The sequence below is a fragment of the Lonchura striata genome, chromosome 6 (assembly GCF_050655825.1).
Source record: "Lonchura striata isolate lonStrDom1 chromosome 6, ASM5065582v1, whole genome shotgun sequence".
Lineage (NCBI taxonomy): Eukaryota > Metazoa > Chordata > Aves > Passeriformes > Estrildidae > Lonchura > Lonchura striata.
The window spans coordinates 25829662-25850751 of record NC_140708.1 but is presented as its reverse complement, the minus strand read 5'-3'; the positions used below and the strand labels follow the sequence as shown (position 1 = coordinate 25850751).

The 21090-nt window shown below is 37.5% G+C and overlaps 1 protein-coding gene across 7 annotated transcripts; it reads left to right on the top strand.

Annotated features, from left to right (window-relative positions):
* The first annotated feature begins 1800 nt into the window (after positions 1 to 1800).
* Positions 1801 to 20976, top strand: LOC110473703 (uncharacterized). 7 transcript variants are annotated; one of them, XM_085582557.1, is made up of 14 exons: positions 1814 to 1913; positions 2346 to 2536; positions 2745 to 2821; positions 8373 to 8448; positions 10941 to 11125; positions 11760 to 11891; positions 12749 to 12872; positions 15188 to 15248; positions 15351 to 15397; positions 15836 to 15911; positions 16782 to 16883; positions 17410 to 18321; positions 19112 to 19222; positions 20371 to 20976. In XM_085582557.1, exons 6-14 carry the CDS (start codon positions 11820 to 11822, stop codon positions 20681 to 20683), a joined length of 1818 nt encoding a protein of 605 aa, XP_085438683.1. In that variant the 5' UTR covers positions 1814 to 1913; positions 2346 to 2536; positions 2745 to 2821; positions 8373 to 8448; positions 10941 to 11125; positions 11760 to 11819; the 3' UTR covers positions 20684 to 20976. The 7 variants fall into 7 exon arrangements, with proteins under 7 accessions (XP_021392139.2, XP_085438683.1, XP_077640769.1 ...); XM_077784643.2 differs by lacking the exon at positions 10941 to 11125; XM_021536464.3 differs by lacking the exons at positions 2346 to 2536; positions 10941 to 11125 and having other exon boundaries at positions 1801 to 1913.
* The last annotated feature ends 114 nt before the right edge of the window (positions 20977 to 21090 follow it).

Genomic DNA, 21090 nt, shown 5'->3' with positions numbered 1-21090 from the left:
ACAGCAGCACGGATTCCTTATTTAGGGCAGTGAAAGTATTTACAGAGGTTTGGGTGCATCCAGATCATCTGCAGTTACTAGTACTGCTGCTGAGAGAACAAGAAAACTAAATTCAGAAACTTCTACCTTAAACCATGAGAAATGTCACCAAGTTTAATGGGACTATTCAGTATAAGCACATAAAAATAAAATTAATACATTCCTAACTGACTTGTTAAGTTTTGCTGCACAATAGCAGGAAAATATGTAAATAAGTATTTTTATTGTACTACCTTCCAGCAGGTTCTGATTTACAAGCCATTCCATTTGTCGTATACCAACATCCTCAGCGTCTCCAGCAAGGTGTGCAAAACCAATCAGGACTAACATCCAGTGGAGCACAAACCCCACGTATTTTTTCCCTATACGCTAAATGCTTGCCCAGCGTGTCCCGTTCCCACCGGCGCGGCTTTCAGGAGCCGCAAGGCAGCGCCGCTCCGCCGGGCGAGCCCGAACGCCCGGCCGGGGCGGCGCTGAGGCGCAGGAAATGAAAAGAGCGGCTTTATTTAATCTGCATTGCTTCTGGATGTTGCTGCGTGCTTCCAAAAATCAGAGCAAAGCGATTTCGGGGAAATGCTGTAAAGAACCTACCACGTTCAAACCAATATTTAACACTTACTGCATCAGAAGTATTGGGTAGTGTCACACTGTACTGCCGAACACAGAATTCAGATATTCAGCGGGCTGTTTTAACGTTTTCCTGAAAGTCAAGGTCACCTTTCCAAGATCTTTGGTTTACAGGCACGGCTCAGCCATGATTATTTCATCTTCTTTTAATCTAACAATATAATCAAACTGCCTACAAGCATCCCTCAAAAATGCACAAATATTTATTTGTAACAAGTCAAAGCCAAATCACTTGATGCAAGTTTTCCTTTTTCAAAAAGGACTCTGCTCTCACCTACAATAATGCAAATCCACACATTCAAAAACAAGAGTTATTACTGATCTATACCAGCATTATTAACAAAACGCTGTCTCCTGTCCTTTTCAATTTCTACTGACATCCCAAAGACTAAGATTAAAATGAATTTCAATTAATGATTCAATTAAAAATATAAGTGCTGATGTTTAGTAATTAGGCAGGAAATAAAAATTGTTAAATACTAAACGAAATATGCAAAAATGAAGAGGTACGATCTATTAGTTTGTACTGAGCACCAAGAGGGCTCATCCAATATGGAATGCATCACAAGCAGTATATGGAAAGGGGATCTCTAAGTTCCATACATGAGGCACCTAAAAATTGCTGCCCCAAAGCACTTACTCAAGACTGAAGGAAATATTTCAGGAAAAAAAGATACCACAGAGCAAAGAAAAACGTAGTCGAAATGTACTTGCTCCATGAGCCGTGTTAAAGGATACCGTATCAAGCAGAAATAAAAACGAATTAACAAACAAATTCCGAGGACCAACAGAACAACAGCTGTTTCCCTGTAAATCATGGTTTAACTTTTCGGAACGTGCTTCTAGTACTGACAACCATCCCGGCCTCCTCCCACAGACACCAGCTCAGAGCGGTGCGCAGGTTCACACAGCAGTAACAAACTTCAAGAACTTTTAAAACAAAACCAAATCGGTTAAAGCCTGTGAGGCAGATGATGAGCTGTTTTTTAAATCGGCATGACTCGCACATCCTTGACCACTGCTCTATTCCGAAGCACACGCCCGCAGGACGAGCCCTCACAGCCTCCCCGAGGCTGCGGCGCTCCCGGCCCCGCCCCGCGCACGCGCGGAGCCGCCGCCGCCCCTCGCCCCATTGGCCGCGCGCCCCGCGCCCCGCCCCGCCGCCGCGCAGGCGCAGTCGCGGCCCTTTCGGGAAGGTTCTGTGTCGCACCAGCCTTTCCTTCCTCCGCCAGGGAAATCCTGTCCGGGTACGGGCCGCCCGCAGCCCCGCTCCTCTCCGCCCCGCCCCGCCGCCGCACGGGCTCTTCCCTCTCACCGTCTGCAGCCTGCGCCCTTCCCCTCACAGCCCGCCCGCCTCCCTCCACCGCCGCCTGCCCGCCCCCCGCAGCAGGGCCGCGACCTTCCCCCGCCCCGGTCTCTAGTCTGTCCCTGCCCCGAGCTCAGCCGCTGTCTTGCCCTGGGCCGGCCCCGCAGCCCGTCCTGCCCCGGGGACACGCGGCTGTGCGGGGCAGCCTCAGCAGCGTCATCCGTGGAGCGGGGCCACGGGGGCCGCTCCCCTCGCCCTCCCCAGCCCGGGCCCCCCAGGGTCGGCGGGCGTCCAGCGGGATCGGAGCCGTCTAGGTTAGGGGGGGGCAGGTGATGGTTCTTCATTGCTGAGGTGCCTGCCTCGCCTCTTGCAGCTGCCTGAGGTTCTGCTCGTTGAGACGGGTTCTAACTGGGAGCGCAAGGGCGAATTAGACGGCTCCGAGCCGCAGGAGTGGGACAGAAGGGACTGCCAGGAAGATCTTCGTGCCTGCAGCGCTGCTGCCAGAGTTACAGAGAAACCTGCCGCCTCTCCTCTCTCTTTCTTGTGATCACCTGGAGAGGAGAGGTGAGTTGTCTTTCCCTCTTGTCGTGCTACTGTAGCAGTGGAGAAATAGGCTAGCTTGCAGAGGTGCAGACCTTGTTCAGGACGGCTTCAAGCCCCAGCTGGCTGCTTGGTTTGTTTTATTTGAGACTCAGCCCTATGCAAAGGCCCCACTGATGGAGAAAGAGATTAGCACCGTGTTAACCGCGCGGTTCTCTCTCCTTTGCTGCAGTGCCCACTTTCACCGCTGCCTCCTGCTCTGCCTGCTCCTGCTTTCAGCATGGTAAAGAAGAATACTATCCCTGATGGGTAAGTATCCCTCACACTAAGCAAGAGGCAGGAGCGGGCATCCCACAGAGAGGGGCACTGACTGCCCCAGGCGCTTTCTTGCCTCAAGCATCTTCACCACCTACAGACAGGTTAAGGTAGGTATCTTCTCCAAGACAGGAACAGCCCAGCCATTCATTCCCCAGGTGAGTATAATGCTCCAGCCTGTCTGTGAACACTTCTCCTTCATTGGCCACGCACAGTTCCTTCTTCCTAATCTTCTTGCCCCAAGTGTATGTGTACTGGGGAAATGGGAGAGTAGACCATGCTCCTGACTAGGAATGGCAGAAGAGTTAAGATGGGAGCAAGTGGTTGCATGCACAAGATTAAAGAATATTTTTGTGAATTCATATCCAGAAACATCCCATGTTTGTTTCTAACAAGAGGACGACAGAAATGTATCAGCAAAAATAATCCCAAATTATCCCAAACGCACTATACAGGCCTTGTGATATGTGGATCACAGAATGATGTAATTTAAAACAGATACAGTTCTATTCTTCAGCTCTAAATAAAGCACAACAAAAGAAGTCCAAGTTGAGTTTTAACCCATGTGTTCTTGATTACAGCAATACAAACTTTTTGGATGGGAGGGTGTGCTGAGATATGAAGTCACTCTGGAATGGGGCAATAATTTGCCCTGTTTATACATTATTTGAGGAAATAATTATGCTGGTTTCAAGGGGAGTGTTAAGTAGATTTATTAAAAGCATTCTTAGGAGGACCAATAAGATACAAAAAACATGCAATCCTGTAATATTTGTTGTTCAAAACCCAGTAAATAGAAACAGATGAACAGAATTTAAGAAATAAAGAAGCTGAAGTGTTTTCCATGGCTGAAACTCAGGGATTAAAATTAGACTAAACTTTAAAAAAAACTGTTTAAACATGTCTTTCTTTGAAAACTTCTATGAAATTTCAGTTACATGTTGGATAAAAGTGAGCTAAAATAGGTTAGTTTTTTAAGCAGTGATTCAGAAATCAGAAAGCAATTAATTGTCCTTGTTTTCTTCATCCTTGGAAATTGCTACTAAAACTTTGAGAATCATTTATCCATTCTTTTCCCTCCTTGCATTTAACTAGAGAAGCTTTCAGGTTACATAGATTTCTTAAGTATGGAAGAATCAGTGGACTGTACCTTTGACTTGTACAATTGGAAACTAATGCCTTTCAGGGAGAGAAACGGCTACTGTCAAGTATTTGATTAGAAAGTTAGTATTACCTTCTGACAAAGTCCCTGATACTGAAGTGCTTTCAACTTCTCCATATAGTTTTTTTACAGCTAAGAATTTAAGCTAGACATCCACTGTAACAGGGGTTTGGCAGCAAAGAAGTTGAAGGCCTTTCCAGCCCCTCAGTCTCCTGCAGCATGGTATGGATGTCACCCTTGTGCTAGCACTGCATGTTGTTCTTCACTATCAGTTCAGTAGGCCAGGAAGACATAGAAGTAGAGCCTGGAAGGGACTTAAGGAAACTAATTTGAGTCTAGGTGATCCTGCATATGCAAGTTACTGGTCCCACAAATGGGTGTTGGCAGAAGTGAGATTGTGGTACCCTGGAGCATAAGCACAAGTGCAGACTGTGGAAGCACAACCTCAGTCTCCATGTGTAATAGCAATACTCTCAACTCTTCTGGTTTAATGGTACTGCAAGAGATAAGGAGATAAGGGTAAGTCTTCCTGTTAGTGCCTCAATTCTTAACACTTTTAATCCAAATTTCATTATGCTAATTAAAGTGATAAAATAAATTGGGGGTTTTGGTTAAGGTAGTAAGTAGGAATAGTGCAACTAAACAAGAAATGGTGAACCTTTTTTTAGGACAAGGGGTAATGACTTTAAAGTTGGACAGGTCTTCATCAGATGCAAGGAAGAAATTTTTCAGTATAAGGATGGTGATGCACAAGAATGGGTTTCCCAGAGAAGTTCTGGGTGCCCTTCATTGCAAGTGCTTTCAAGGCTGGTTGGATGGGTCTTTGAGCAACCTGCTCTAGTGGAAGATGTCCCTCCCTGTTACAGGAGAGTTGGAACTAGATGATGCTTAAGGCTTATTCTAACCCAAGCCATTCTATGATAAAGAAAATTAAAATTTTTCTTTTTTACCAGTAATGTCTTGGAGCAGAGCTATGGTGTAGTGTCCATTGCAGTCTCAAACCTACAAAATAGTCCTGGTGAAGTAATTTTGTATCAAAATGAGACATCAGTGTAAAAGAGGGGTTCAAGTGACCCCTTGCACTGTGGTTTCCACATGGAGTCAAGTTCTGGTTCTTCAGTGTCTGAAATCGTTTCAGTTGTTGTACACTGATGTTTTAGTGGAGAATCAGACAGTCCAAGCTGTAACCAGTCAAAAAATGCTATGATGTTTTTACAAATTTATATGCATCTGTGCTTCAGCATCCAAAATTCTGCTGTGTGTATAATTACGTAAACTTCAGTTCAGTTCTGAAGAGCATCTGCAGAAATGTCACCTTCTGGCAAGTTTCCCTTGAACAGTGTAAAAAATACTGAATGGGGTCTTTTTGTTGGAAGGGCAAAGCTGAATTATTTTTGCCTATGCACTATAAACGTACTTCTTTAACTGAATTTTTCCTGTCCAAACTTAAAGCATCAGCATTTTCATTAAGACAGGAATTAAATATTGTGGCATAATGAATTGTGCATGTTCAACAGTGAGTGGGAGAGAAGGATGATATTTTCCTTGTGTTTCCTACCGTCAATTTTGAATCTGGTGTCTATAGAGGTACGGAAATCACCTGGAAAATCAGGCTGCATTTATGTCATGCAGTATAAGTAGCCAAAACAAGGTCAAGAGGTTACAAGTAGTATTTTCTAAATGGTCTTGCTAGAGGTGACAGTAATTGTTAAAGTAAATCTTACTATGAATCAGTTATAAACCAGAAAATTTTTCTGGAAATTAAAGCTTCTGTATGACCTTAACAATGTTAATGTTAAAATAAATTATGAAAAAAAACCATATATTTTCCACAGCTGACTCTATTAAAACTTTAAATGCAAAGCAGATAAAATGTGCAGCTAAATGTAATCCAGAAGCAGTTTCTTCATGTCCAGCCTGGTTTTCACTCAAGCCTCTGTAGCTCTTAGTTACTTGTACAGGGATAGTGATGGTGCCAAGTATTCTGATAACAACTCTGACTCCTGCCTTTCTTCCTTGCACTCATGTTCAAGCAGGATACAAATCACGTGTTACAAGTCTCATTCATACTTGCTAAAATGCTTAGTTGAGTCTTTGTTCCTCTAATTCCTGTTTATGTGACCACCTGCAGCTCATGTTTGCTCATTCTGCCTTTATCTATACTTATTCTGTAGTTTGACTTTCTTTAGTCCAGGCCACTTTTAATTCCCAGCCAGGTTCCTTTGTTGAGAACAGAACAAATGTGAATTTATTTCCTTAGCTAATTTTTGGTTAATTTCAATCTGGTAGTTTTATTTTTAGTTTTGCAGCAGTGTGCTGAAATTTCCTTTTAAAATACCATTTTAAAGATAACATGGAACGCATATCCTTTATATTTTTGGTGAAAAGTGCCTTCTGCTCATTTTCTACCATAGAGCTGTCAGTAGCTTTTGAGTTTCTTGCTCATTGTGCAGATTTTCTTTTTCTGGGAGAATTTAAATGGCTTTAAATACAAGAGAATAAAGCCCCAAGTTTATTAAGGTCTGACAACAAATTGGATAATCCTGGGGTATTGTTCTGTAAATCCCCTAATATGAAAAAAAATCAGAATTTTTACAAAGCCTTTTTTACATTGTTAATTAAATAAAAGATTTTAAAGCCCTTTTTTGGTACTTTCTTTTTAACTTCTAAATGCTCCTATCTCTAATAATTATGGTTTATTTCCACTCATAGGTTTCCAAGACAAAGCATGTTAAAATAGGACTGAATTTCTGATCTTAATTGATTAATGTACAATTTATATCTCTTAAATAGGAGTAAATGGAATATAGTCTCAGATTTTTGTTTTCATACTTCACAGCCAGCATAAAACTACCAGACTCCTGAGTTTACAAACTTGAAAATTCATTTAAGAAGACTTATCCTGCAAAAAAATAGAGAATTTAGTAAAAGATTTTATTGGAAACAGCTTTCGATGATCTCATATCTAGCTTGCCCTTACACTTTCTCTCCCTGTATCTGTCTTCTACAGACCAGCTGTTTGCAATAGCCTTCCTGTTAATGAGTTGTTATTACTCCTTTGTTGCTTCATTTGTTGTCCATTAAATCAAGCACCTGTATGTCTGCACTGTGAGCCTTGATCTGTTCTTTGCCTCATGATGAAGATTAGAGCTAAATTAGTGCTAAAGACATGGCTGTAGAGATTATGTGACAGGTTAATATCAAATACACTTCGGTCACCCTGCTTTGTGTTTCCATTGTTACTTCCAAGCATCTCTGAATGGTGACATTATTTATACACTATGACAGACATAATTATAGATATTTCATTGAGAATTTCTCCAGTGGTTTATTTCATTAAATGGTGTAGTTTTATGGACAACAGAAAGGAAATCTAGAAGCTGTTGGATGCTCCCTTCAAAGGGAGAGATTAATTTAAGCATTAATCAGAAAATTGCGAGGGAATGGACACCAGAGTTAAAGAATCTAATGGGAATGTTTTGTATTTTAATAGTTGAGGTATTAGCCAAAAGTGGAAAAAGCCTGTGTAGATTTTAAGTCATCCAGCTGCACCTTGTTAGGTTATAGAGATAATTTGCACTTGGCAGAAGAACAAATAATAGTTCTAGGTTTAGTAAGTTACCTCTTTGAAGGTAAAATTGATCTGCTGATTCACTTACTTTCCTCTTCAGATAATGCTTTTCATAGTTTTTTTAAAAACCAAAATCTCTGAAATATTAGCTATAATGTTATATATGGGGAGCTTTTTCAGCACAATGTCGAACTTGTGCATATTAGGTCTGTGGTTTTGGAATTACAGGTGTTTTGAGTGTTGTAACAAATCTTATTGGTGATTTGTGGTAGATTTTGGTGGGATGGAATATCCTCTATATTTTCCAAAATGGTAAGAGAAAGTTGAATTAAGAGTGTTTTCTTTGAAAAAGAAGCATATTACAAAGGAAACATTTTTGGAAAATAGAGATGATTTGTATTGTTAATGAAAGTAAACTTTGCATTTCATTGTCAATTAAATGATTGATGTGTGCCTATGGCAACTTTTTTAAGGTGTTTGATTCAGTCATGTTGAAAAATGTCCGCCAACTACAACAATACATTTTTACTTGTTGAACTGTACACATCTGCTTTGCTTTATGTTGGTGCTACTTTGTAAATATTATCCTGCCATTTTGAGGCGAGGAATTTCTTGGAAGTTGAAGAAGAAGGAGAAAGACTCTTTTCAGGTGTCCTGGTGATACTTTGAAACTGCTTGATGGAATAATTGCAAATTTGGGGACCTAATTACACTTTATGATGACAGCAATTTTTGTGCTTTGTGCTGCAGGTGTCTTCTGTTGAATCATGCAACTAGAAAAAATTTTAAAATTAGTATTTCTTTCCTTGCAGATGGCGGAGTTTGACACCCGTTGGACAGCCCATTCCAGGAACGAGATTTATTGCATTCAAAGTACCTTTAAAAGGGGTAGGTATAAAAGTAACTGCAAATTGGCTGTATTAGATAAATTGCAAAAGTAATAAAGATTAGCATGACTATACATGCAAATTTCAAGAAAGTTTTTTAAAAAGTAATTTATTCAGATTTAAGCCTTTTAACCATCTGGCTTTTTAAAATAACATTCTTTTTTTTTCTTATTTTTCTTTATTTCTGATGTTACTCTTTTTATTTATCTTTTTAAAATAATCAAGCTTCTAAATCAATCAGCATACTTCATTTGATCACTATTAAGTGGCCTAAATTCATAATCTTAGTTAATATATTTTCATGGCTTTTTTAAGAAAGTCATATGGAAGAGCTTATGATATGAATAACAGTCTAGGCAATGTAAGCCAAAGTATAGCTTTATGGAAATTAAGCACTCATTGAAGGATACTAGCCACTGCAGAACTTTTAAAATTATAGATCCATACTGGCAATTTCATTAGTGAAAAGCTTCAGTGATCTGTTGGAATGTATTATAGCTGAAAATGAAGTCTTCTTCTATTTTACTAATTAATTAATTTTAAAAGCATTTTTATTAGTATTTCCTTTAGAGTCTTGCTAACAAGAAGTGCCATCCTAAGCTATTAAATACTGAGTTAAATCTTTAAGTTCTTTGTTTCTAAAATATGTGGAGGTTGTCATGTTGAGACTGTTCAGTTCTTTAGTGCCTAGGCCTTTTTGGAGGCATAGGGCAAATTAGTGTTAATTTATACAGTAGGGCAAATAGGACAAGTGCTGCATAAATTGACTTCTATAAGTCCTTGATTTAGATACAGAGAAAATAAAAGTTTCTAATTACTTTCAAAGAAACTACAGTGGTCTGACATAACTCTAGCAGTTAAAGGGAAATGTTATCTCTAAGCTTTTGTCTTCAGATTGCTCTATAGTATTCATACACAAAAACTTTGATTCTTTGTAATATACTACCCATTATGTTTTCAGTCACTATTCAGTTCAATTTTATTAGGAATGATCAAAGTGAAATGCAGGATTTTCTTCCTGCAGCTGCTTTTACAGCTTTAGGATGATGGTTTGGTTCCTTGGACACAAGGATCTCATACTTAGCATGCCATGTTCTCCAAGATGTGGATGGATTGTACAGCAGTCACGTGATTTTCCACCAAGACTGCCAGTCAACAAATCAAGCAGTAAATATGAAATCCAGTAGAGTTACAATTGGCTTCTTTGCTCTTGTCACAAGGACCACTACACATCAGCATGTTACTCATTTCTTGTCCTACTGATCTCACTGGGCCATAGATCTCTGTTCTGGGAAGCTGTCTTGGCCAGACATAAAGTCTGGTACTCAAGGATGCAAAATCTGTACCATTTCTGTCCCTTCAGTTTGTTTGGTCTCAACTGTGCAAGACAGGGAAATGACAAGTCTGCCAGAGACTTGTGCTTGAAGGTCATGGAGTTTGTGGCAGAACACACATAAAATGTGTAACTGGCTAGCCTGTAAAGTCTTTGCAGAGGTGGTCAGTAAATCTGTCTGAAAATGCTGAAGTTCCAATGGGTTATAGTTTGTCAGAAGTTCTATTATTTATTAAATTGGTGGAACAGACCTCTTAAATATGCAGCAGTTTGCTTCTTTGCTGTGTATTAGGAACTTGATTGGTGATTTCTCCCAAAGGGAGACAACATATTTTCAGTATTTGAAGGTACAGGGTTGTTGTCCTAAAAGATAGGCCATTAGTAAAGATCATGTCTTTACTTGGAAGGATTTTCTGTCTTTCCTTTCGCATCACCATTATAATGCTAACCCATGCCATTAGGAGGATTTTTAGAATTGGTTCAGATTTCTCATGTTCTCAAAACCCTATTAAACACCTAAACTACTGAATACTCAGCAGGAGTTTTTCAGAAAATTCTAGCAAGCCTTTCAAAACAGTGTTTCATAACACATTATCAATATGTTTGAAGGTACCTTATTTTTGTAAACTACATTCCTCCTCAGTTTCTGTCATGTCATATAGTAAAAATGCTTTAATATTCTACCATAGACCTTTTGCAGATTCACCTTTGTCACCTCAAAGTTGTTAAGTTCAGTTTCAGATTGTACTGAGTCACTGCTGAGTAGCAGTGACATAACAGACTCATGTTCATTTTGTTAAAATTTCTACGATATCCACTTTATTCAGCAATGTGCTGGTGTCTGAAATGCATAGGACTGAATACTTTATTGCATCCTTTCTATCCTCCTCCTTTCTATGCTCCTTTCAGCTCAAGCTTCCTAGTCACATACCAGCTTTGGTATGACTGCCCTGCTATTTATACTTTACTTCAGTTTCTTGTCTCTGTTTCCACACTTAAGACAAGTGCTTGCTAGCATTTTACATTAGAATCTGTACAGTCAAAACAAGGAATGGTTAGTTACCCTATAGCATCTGTGGTTCTAAGAAGTATGTGGTCTGTGGCTGCCTTCCTTTCCAATAGTTCTGAGTCCAGTCTGCTTGAATTTCTTGTTGACAAAGGAACTGACAGGTGGTTGAGGCTGCTGCATCTTTTACCACTGTCTTTATTGGTTCTGGCTGAGCCTGTGTCAAAAGGCTCTCACAATGGACAAGTGCACTGTTCAGAGAAAATCCAGTCTTGAGTATATGATGCATTTTCATACCTAAAGTGAAGAACACATTTCAAAAACCACAGCTACAATAGGGTGAGTAAACATTTTCTCACTGTTTGAAATGAATTATTCATTATCCACCAACACACAGCTTTCTTAGTCACGATATTTAGTCTTATTTAATATTCCCCAGTCCTAAATGGTATGCAAGTACACTCTGTCAAGAGATAAAGGAGAGAGAAAAATGTCTGCACGACATTTGTGGGAAGAAGGTTAAATCTTTAGAAATGAAGTCTTGTACCACAATTTCTTATGTTTTATGTGAAATACACTTCTAGTTTTAAGTTACTGTGCAGGACAAAATTTGGGGGAAATAGATTGTAGTGTTTGCTTTTTAGTGTGTTTAGTTACATAAAACTCAATATATACATGCTGCATTTTTCAGAATTTTTCTGTCTATCAAATTAGAGCTAATTTCAATAATGTTTGTTAACACTGTGCAAGCAGAAATGCTCACATGGTCTTGCATTTTCATCTAAATAGGAATACATAAATTTTTGCTTTTTTTGGTTCCTCTTACCCATATAATATATGGATGTGGTTCTGATAATTAAACACTCTCTTTTACATATGGTTATTTCCTAGTACTAATTAAAACAGCTGAATACTACAAATGTCTTACTATTAGAATGTAAAAAAAAAAAATTATTTTCCGTTTTCTTCATAGGCAATTAACCAGAGGCTTACCCCAAACCAGAAATTTACACCAAAAGACTTAATTGCTGCAATGAAAGCCCTAAATGTGGAGCTTGGATTAATTATTGATTTAACATATACCACACGATACTATGAAGTTAAGGTAACAAAAGCCTAATACAAATGTACAAATAGTTACTACAACTTTTGTTTTAAAGTGTTTACACATTTTCTTTCCTTGAATTGGAATAGACAAGCTATCTAGACTACTTTTATGTGTCCAATAGGAAAGAAATGTTTTATCACAGAGGAAATAGCTCATTCTCCCATCTGTTTGCATTTATGGCTTATTGGTATTATGGTAACTCAGTAGTGGATGAAGACTTCAGTGCCAGGCACTGCAGAAAAAGTGCAGAAGAGTTATGTCCTGTGTCCTTCAGATATTCTCATGTATTCCTAGGTGGTTCTTTTTACTGATCCTCAGTAGAATCTACTTAAGAAGGTATACATTTTTAAACTACTTTATCAATTTAAAAGTTTTTGCCTGGATGGTTCAAACAACTGTGATTAATCAGCCTCCTGTTGAAAAGGAGAATAAATGACAGTGTTATTATCAGAATGGAGATTTTTGTATGCACATGGGCTCTAGGCATTAAGGGAGTGAATTTGTGAGTATGTACATGATTGTGGGTAGGAGGGACAAATACTAGTAATAATTGTAAAATGGGTTAGAATGGAGTGCCAAGAAACTGCTCCGTTAGTTAATGTGCAGCCTTATTAGCAGGGATAAATAAATCTTATGTGGGAACAGTTCCATGTCTGAGACAGTCTTTAATGTAGAAATGTTACTGGGAGTTTCTGAGCGTGTATCTCTATACAGTTGTGTCAAGATTGTTTTCACTTTCTATTCAGGATTTGAACAACTGGTTTACATTGTCATTATGTTAGATACTGCTTAAGGTTTCTCATTGTTGCAAGACTAAAGTATTTTTTACCATTGCTTTTTTCTTTCTTTGTTAGGATTTACCTAAAAGTGTGCAGTATAAGAAACTTTATACTGTTGGACTGGAAGTCCCTGATAATGCTACTATCCTACAGTTCAAAAAGTGGGTCAGAAAATTCCTTTGGGAAAATGCAGGAAATGGTAAATATCAGCATCCTATGCTGTAAAAAAAAAAAAATCTCACCAAAATTTTATTTCAGTACTAACTGTGTCATTTACTAATTTCAATATTCAATAAAATTTATGACACTAGGGATCTTGGGCTTTCTGCAGCACTTTCCACTTTATTATCATAAGATCCATTTTGCAAACCACTACATATATTTTTCAATCAAAACATGTTGTTTTCAGAAATGACTAGTAACTCAAATGCCCTTCTTAATAGTGTTGCATTTATGTTATGTGTCAAAGTAACTGCAGCAAGGCCTTCCTCTGTGTGACCCAAATTGTTTACCATCAGCTGAGTGTTGCAGCTGCCAGCCTTTGATGGATGTTTTAAATAGCCGTGGGTCTCTGATGGCACTGGGCACTGATTTGTATGAGCATCTTCAGTCCATTTAATCTGATGTAGTGTTCTTTTGACTTAGCAGTCCATTATTGCCCTCGGATCTGAACAGTTCTTGAAAATCTGATTACAGACCCAGTGTCAGTATTTCCACAGTGTGGCTGTGCTGCTATTTCAGTGTCTATGCAACAGGACACTTCTTGCTGAGATTGGATAAGGTGATTTCTGTGAAAATAATTTAGTGTGTATTTTTGCCACAGTATGTTTGTAGCTTTAAACTTCCCACTTCTTTTGGTAGTGATTCTTTATAGGCAGATTTTACCTGTTTGTTTATCCAGTAATGGTGGACCATTCTTTCAGGCCTTTTTTCACATTTGCTGTGGTTCCTTTGGCATTCTCTTTGAAAAAGTAGACACATTTACTGCCCAAATGCATACAGTTTTTACTGCAAAACATAACCAGTGTCTTCCTGTTGGTGATCAACTGTTTTGTGAAAAAGTTCTGACTTAAATTTCAGATCTGAGAGCCTGAATTCGAATTAGTGGGATGATGAAAAAGTGTAAGAAAAAGCCTTTGTCAGGAAGTTAGAAATTTGCTCAGGAAGTTAGTTTGTAGTTCTTCCTTTGCTCTTTTTTGGCTTAAGGAAATTACCTGGTGATTACTAGTTTTCTCTTGGTTTGGATCTAGTGCTGTTTTGTGTGACAAAGAATAGTGTGCATCTGAATCTGATCTTGAGAGAATCTATTCTTGATTTGTTACTGGATGTTGACCTGCAGTTCCAGCTTGTAAGGGCATTTTGGCAGCTTGAGAGACTTGAGAGAACTAATTTGGCCTCTGTTTTAGATAATCCATAAAACATCTCAGAATTCTTTTTACAAATACTTTTTAAGAAGGTGGGTCTCTTTTAGTGTTTGAGTTGTTAGGACATCAACTTGTAATGAAATTCTGTGGCAATTTGACTGTCACGATCTGTGGGAAACACATTTTGTCTCAGTTATATTTTATGTCATTCAAACGTTTATCAATGTCCTGTTTTAAAGACCATCTGTCAGTACTGCCTCTGCCAAAATTTTGTTCTTCTGATGATCATCATTTTTGTTCAAAAATCTAGCCTAAAACCTAATTAGTTATAAATTTATTCTTATATAAGCTTTGCCCTTTAAGTATTGTTCTCTGTCCCCATTATTACATTCAGTACCTCAGATTTGGTTTTACAGGCTAAGATAACCTTCCTTCTTTTATGGCCAACACAGTAATCCTTTCTGTGTGTATATATATATATAACTTGTTTGTTTTTCATTACATTTTAATATGAATATAAATAGTCTGTATGGGGTCATGCAGTGCCTTGCATGGTTGTATTAGGGTTTCCATGTTGCTATTGGAAGTATCTCATTTGTAACACCTTAGCAATAGTAGGTTATTCTGCTTTTTAGCCTTTGGCTGAGTAGCGTAATCTTTTAAAAAATATTTCTGTAGACATTACTGGTCCTTTTTTCTTCCATGTATTAGACTCCTAAGCATTTCATACTTTCAGGTGCATCATACTTTCAGGTGCATTATGTGTAAGTTAAGTTCCTCAGTTTATATATTTGTTTGTTGCGATTTGCTTTCAAACCCATATTTTATTCTTTTTTTCTGTTACTGCAATGGCTGAGGTTAGGTGCTTTACCTGCCATCACTCTTTATTTTTCCTACATTCTGCAGAGTCAATCTCAGCCATCACAGGTTTGGAAGTAGTAAGCTGACAGCTGCTAGAGATCCAGCATGGAAAGGACGTGTCTTGTCTGGATATGTCTCTTGTCTTACAGGAGTGACAGTAGAATTTGTAAATAGCAAGCATTAATTATCATTACTTTGCTAGAAAAGCAGAGATTTTTTTTTTTGTATTGTGCTAGCTTTCTATTGATTTTCTTTCTGAACTATTAAAGACTCTTTCCTTTTTTGATAGAGAAACTCATTGGCGTGCACTGTACTAACGGAATTAATAGAACTGGCTATCTTATATGTAGGTAAGGCTGTATGAAAGCAGAAATTATTCTTCACAAAAAATAGCATCCTTATATTGTTCTCTGTTCCCTTTGGGACAATAACATAGTCATATTTTGATTCAGGTATCTTATTGATGTTGAAGGCTGGGATCCAGAGGCAGCAATTCAAGGTAGGTATATATTTTTTGAACTAAGGCACATGTCAGGTTGTACTTCACAATTACTAAAAACTCACAAATGCAACAATTCTATTTCATTATCTTTTCAGTAATTTCATGTGCTGGCTTATATAGAAGATTTTATAGATGACTGTTGATTCTATTTCAGGCAGGACTTGAACAATAGCAAACTGACAGCATAGGAGGAGTATGTTTTAGCTGTTTAATTTTTTTATTTTTACTTGAAAGAGTTTTCACTCATAGTTTACTACCACTACTAGTTTCAGGGGTCTTTTTAAAAAAATGCTGCAATGATGCCAGCTTGCTGAAGTACTTAATGCCAAGTTAGAATTATTTCAAATTCAGCATCTCATGGGGAACAGAAACTTGCCTTTCATATTTTCATGGCTCAGTTTGACCACATTTCATTAGATTTATTTTTTTCTTTAGCTTTTGGCGATGCCAGAGGTCATCGCATGGATGGCCTTGTGTATCTCACAGATCTCAGGACACAGCCGATGCGAAGGTAAACAAAAGCTTTTAGCTGTATGCTTAAGATCTTCCAGTATGTCTCCTGGCATTTTTTAAAAGTTCACTTCCAGTCCTAAGCCAAAATTATTTCCCTCTTAAACCTCTAATATGAAACTACACATAGATGTAAAACATGTGTAGTTGTTTGTGTATTCTCAGATGAATAACGTAAAGTGCACTGTACTTTGTTAATCTTTTCAATGTATATGGTTTGAAAGATCGTTTTTAGTCTGACAGCTACTACTGAACATTGTTGTGCTTTTATCATACTGTGACAAGTGTATTGAGTCTGTGTTCTCTCAGAAGCTGAAAGGAGCCACTGCAAAGGTATCTTTGTAAGCTCTGTGGTCTGTCTGCTGTTGTTGGCACTGTAGAACAAGACATTAAAAACAAAATAGTAGAACCATTTTAAGAATAAAAAAATACAGGAAAGTGGAACATTGTTCTTGTCCCCTCTGTTCATAGTAGTTGTATTTCTGATGTTTAAAAAGTTTTATGCTTATCATCTTCTAAGAACAGCCAACCTTTATGTCTTCCTAAGGTATTTGTGCCAATGATGCCTTCTAGCAGTAAATGGATTTTAAAATTAATACCTGAGTGATATGTTTCTTTTTAGATTAATTGAAGATCCTTTGTTTTGCTCTTATTGTTGTTTCATAATCTGTGCAAGATTAAGTTGGAGTCATGTCAGATTTTAAAAATAAATGTACAAGATTAGTATTTTCTGAGTTGTATGTAAGTTTTACTTAACATAAAATTTCTGTCATTCAGAACTGAAGAATTTTATGGGAATGGGTTTTTTCTCTGTCAGTACTATGCTTTAAAAAAGGACGCTTATGTGAGCTTTTTTTTCCCCCTCTCATAGTAACCTTGGAATGGATGTATGGGATGCAGATGAAGATATTATCCCACCACCACATGCAATGGAAGGATCTGTAGAGCGGTTCCCAAATGAAGATTTTCAGGGGTAATAGGCTGGAAAATGGAATTCAAAACAAAAAAACAACCAACCAAAAAAAGCCACCAAAAAAGCCAAAAGGGAAAAGAATTGTTTCTTATTGAGAACACCCTAGATACTCTTTATTAATATAGCCTAGTCATGTAAAATGTATTTACATAATTTGATAAAAACAGCAGCAAGATATGGGTAAGAAAGGGAATGTATGCTATTAGAAGTCTGTAAGTAATTGGTTCACTTAGGAGAATTCTGTTTTACTTTGCCTGTCCTTCATTATTCTGCAATGGTCTTTTAATTAATTTTGAATCACTGGTTTTGCCTGTGTAACAAGTACAATAGAATTACAATTGAATGTTTGTCACAGCTTCTGCTTTAACACTGAAAGTTTTATAATGTTACATACAGTTTGGATTATTAATAATTTTGATACCTTCGTATTTGCAATGTCTTTCATGTAAATTCTTGGTTAAAAAGGAATTGTTTTTATTAATGACTTATAGCACTTTTAAGCATGATACTCAATACTTCTCAACAGGTCTGGGAAAAGGTTAAGAATTTATGATGACCACTCTCACAGCGATTTGCAAGGACAGATGCAGTTGCGAGATTTTGACTTCGTTAATAAGGGGCCTGGACAAAGACGAAGATCATTTCATGACCATCAAACTCAGGATGAATTAAGAGCATCAGTGCAGATGAGAAACTGGGACTACAACAGGGGACCAGAACAAAGAGCCTTTACTGATCACCAGTTTTATGATGATTATCAAGAAGACACGCAGCTGAAGGACCTAGACTTCAGTAGCAAGGGACATGGACAGAGTTTGAGACCTTTCCATGGACACCAGTTTCGTGATGATTTGCAAGCAGACAGACAGTCTTTTGACTTCAACAGAGGACGGGAACAGAGGCAGAGATCCTTTCCTGACCATCCATCTCCTAATGATTTGCAGGAAGACAGGCAGTCAAAGGATTTTGATTTTGGTAGCAGGAGCCTTGGCCAGAGGCGAAAACTGTTCCATGACCACCAATCTCATGATGAATTTCAGACTCAAATGCATTTTAAAGAATTGGATTCTGCCAGTAGAGGTCCTGGCCAAAGAGTAAGATCCTTCCATGACTATGAGTCACGTGATGGCTTGCAGACACAGATGCAATTGGGAGATTTTGAATTTGTTAAGAGGGGTCGTGGACAGAGGTTGAGACCTTATAATGATCACCAGCCTCGCAATGACTTAAAAACAGAGATGCAACTGAAAGATTATGATAATAAAGGTCCTGGGCAAAGGTGCAGACCTTTTCATGACCCTCAGCCTTATGATGGCTTACAGGAACAGACTCAATCAAAAGATTTTGATTATGGTAATAAAGGGCACGGACAAAGGCCGAGACCTTTTCATGATCATCCAGGTCACAATGACTTGCCACATGAATGGTGTTCAGACAGGTAAAGCATCCTTGAGCTGTGAGAGCAGAATTAGTGAATAAAAGTGTAAACCTCAGCAGTTTTAACTTAAAATTTAAGTTAAATATTTTTTAATACATTTCTTAAAATCAATTATCTATTTACTATATAAATGCTTGGCTCATTAACTTTTCTTATTTTGACGTACAGAAGGGTTTGATATAAGCTGGAATATTGCAACTTCAAAAGCCAATGTTTTCTTAATTAGAAGGTTGTGCTTCTTTAAAATTTGTGTTTTCTTTGCCTTTTAGTCAACTTGAAGCAAAATTCTTGTCCCACTTTGTTTTGTACAGAAATTTATGCTTAAAAAGAAGTCCTCTGGGCAAAAGAGGATATGAAATTTTATTTATGCCCTCAGCCAAACACAGATAAACAGGAGTGCTACAAGGAAGTTTGATTTGCCTTTCTTTATTCCCAGAGTTAATAATTTGTTAGAAATCTCGTTCAGAACTTGCATTATATTTTCACAAATATATACATCACTTACTAGTAAACCTATTGGGTTCTGACATACTTCAAAATACTTTTAATATTGTAGAACGTATTTCAGATTTATTGGACTAGGTAAGTTTGACTTAATTTGTTCCATTGTACAGCTAAAACAGAAGATGTTATTACAGTGAAGTATATGATTTTGAGGTATTAAATTAATACAGTTATTACAATTTTTATTAAAATAATAAATATTTTATTTCATTTGATGTGTATTTTTTTCCAAATCTTAAAACTGTTGGCAGTCTTCTCAACATTCAATTCTTTTGGTTATTTGCAGAAGTCAGTCCTTTCCTGCCCATGAAAATGTACCAGAACCACATTTTTCCTCATCTCCTTCACTTCACAGAGATTATGGGTCTGATAACGATGACTTTAACAGAAATTATAGGTAAGTATCAGATATCATACATTGTTTTCTTACTTACCTTTGTAGTATTAGTCCCCATATTTCCCAGATAAGAAATACAAATTAAATGCACAGTGTAAAAATCTGTGTCAGTATTTTTGCTTAAATGCAGTTTAACCCATTGCATGTGAGCACTGAGCAAATAATGTGACTAATTTGTGGTCCATTGATACTGAGTTCTGAGTGTTATTATTGTGTGAATCCCTGACATAATCATTGACATGACAAGCACAGTTCAAGTTAATGAACTACATAAATGAAGCATCAGTAAGCAAAAAAAGCAAAGCACGGGTGCCGTATTTAACTCTTAAGCACTGTGTACGAGGAGCTATGGAGTTTTACCGTGTGGGATGGGCGGGCACTGAACTGGGCTGCCCAGAGCCACTGTCCCACATCCTTTAAGAATGGACATAGCCCCTGCACAAACTCATCTAATGAGACTTAGTTTGAGTGACTCTAGCTACTTCTAGAGATCCTTTCCAGTATAAATGAATCTATGGTTCAGTAAGGGAGAAGATTTTAAAATTTTAAAGATTGTTTTGAATTTGCTTTATACACCACTTACTTTACCAAGTAAGGAAGGTATTTGAGAGTAAAGAGAATTGCACTGTGTGTGTGTATATATATACACGCACACATGTGTATATAGCATTTGCATTTTTAGATAATACCATATGTATTTTATAGGAGAGTGAATCTTCTATTGCAGAAGAAATAATAATTAAAATATTTTCCAAAGTATATTATTGCCTGTTGAGACTATGTACTAGAGAGCTATTGTTACATATTGTACACAAAAATGAAAACACGGACTTAGGAAAATATATCCCCTAGGTAAAGATATCCTCAGTAAACAGGTAATTTTAATTGTAAACAGCACTTGAAACTAAACTTTGTTTAGTAGAATTACTTACTGTAAAGAGCTGTAATTTTAATCACTAGAATTGGAAAATTAATACAAACAAATTTGCAATATCCATAGAGAGGATTTTAATTTCAGGGGGTAAAAACAAGAATGAGGGTTTGAATTGTTCTTTCAGTGTTAAACAGTTAATTTCTAGTGGTGGCCTTCAACAAAAAATCAACTGGTTTATTTCTCAGAATTTCACTGTTCATGTTTGTACTTGCAGTAATCGACCACATTGTCCTGAAGACAATAGGAGAATGCATCCCTCAGAAGAATTTAATAGAGTAAAAAACAGATTTGCACCATACTCTTCACGAACAATGCACCCGTCTTCATCCATACACCAAGACGATAGTTCAATAGACTATGAAAGAAAGCCTTTTCAGGGTGAAACTACCAGAAGCATGGAACAAAGTAAAAGATTACCAGTTGTAACAGTTGATTACAATTATGGTCTGCCATTAGACTGTGTACCTGAAGAGGATGAGAGATCCCATTATGATTTACCACCAAGAGATCACTACAACTGGAACTGAATAAAAAGGACAATGTTTGCTCAGCTTAGAATTGCTTTTCCCCATTTCATTTTGTATGTGGACCAATTTTTTTTTAAAGCAAATTAGGTAAAAGAAAATGTTGGTAATGTCAGTAGTAAAGAACAGGTCTCCATTGTAAGATTAGCTTCTGCTGATACTTGGTTCTTTAAATTTATTAGGCTGTATTTATTAAGTGTCATTGGAGACAATGTCTCTGTACACATGGAATTAAAGCAGTCCTTCCTTTTAGTAAAATTGCAACCCTGAAACAAACAACCCCTTAAAACGAGCAACTTTCTGAGTGATTGTGTTTGTTTTTGTTTTACAGTTCTTTAAAATATTTGTGATTTCCAGATGCATAATAAAACACTGCACTATCAGGTAGACTAGCACTGAAATTACAGGGC

Excerpts from the sequence above, each read along its gene's own strand:
- LOC110473703 (XM_021536464.3), top strand. The coding sequence starts at position 2,793 with ATGGTAAAGAAGAATACTATCCCTGATGG. Across the intron at positions 12,873-15,187 it reads TTGGGAAAATGCAGGAAATG|AGAAACTCATTGGCGTGCAC; the intron begins GTAAATATCAGC and ends CTTTTTTGATAG. Across the intron at positions 15,912-16,781 it reads AGGACACAGCCGATGCGAAG|TAACCTTGGAATGGATGTAT; the intron begins GTAAACAAAAGC and ends CCCCTCTCATAG.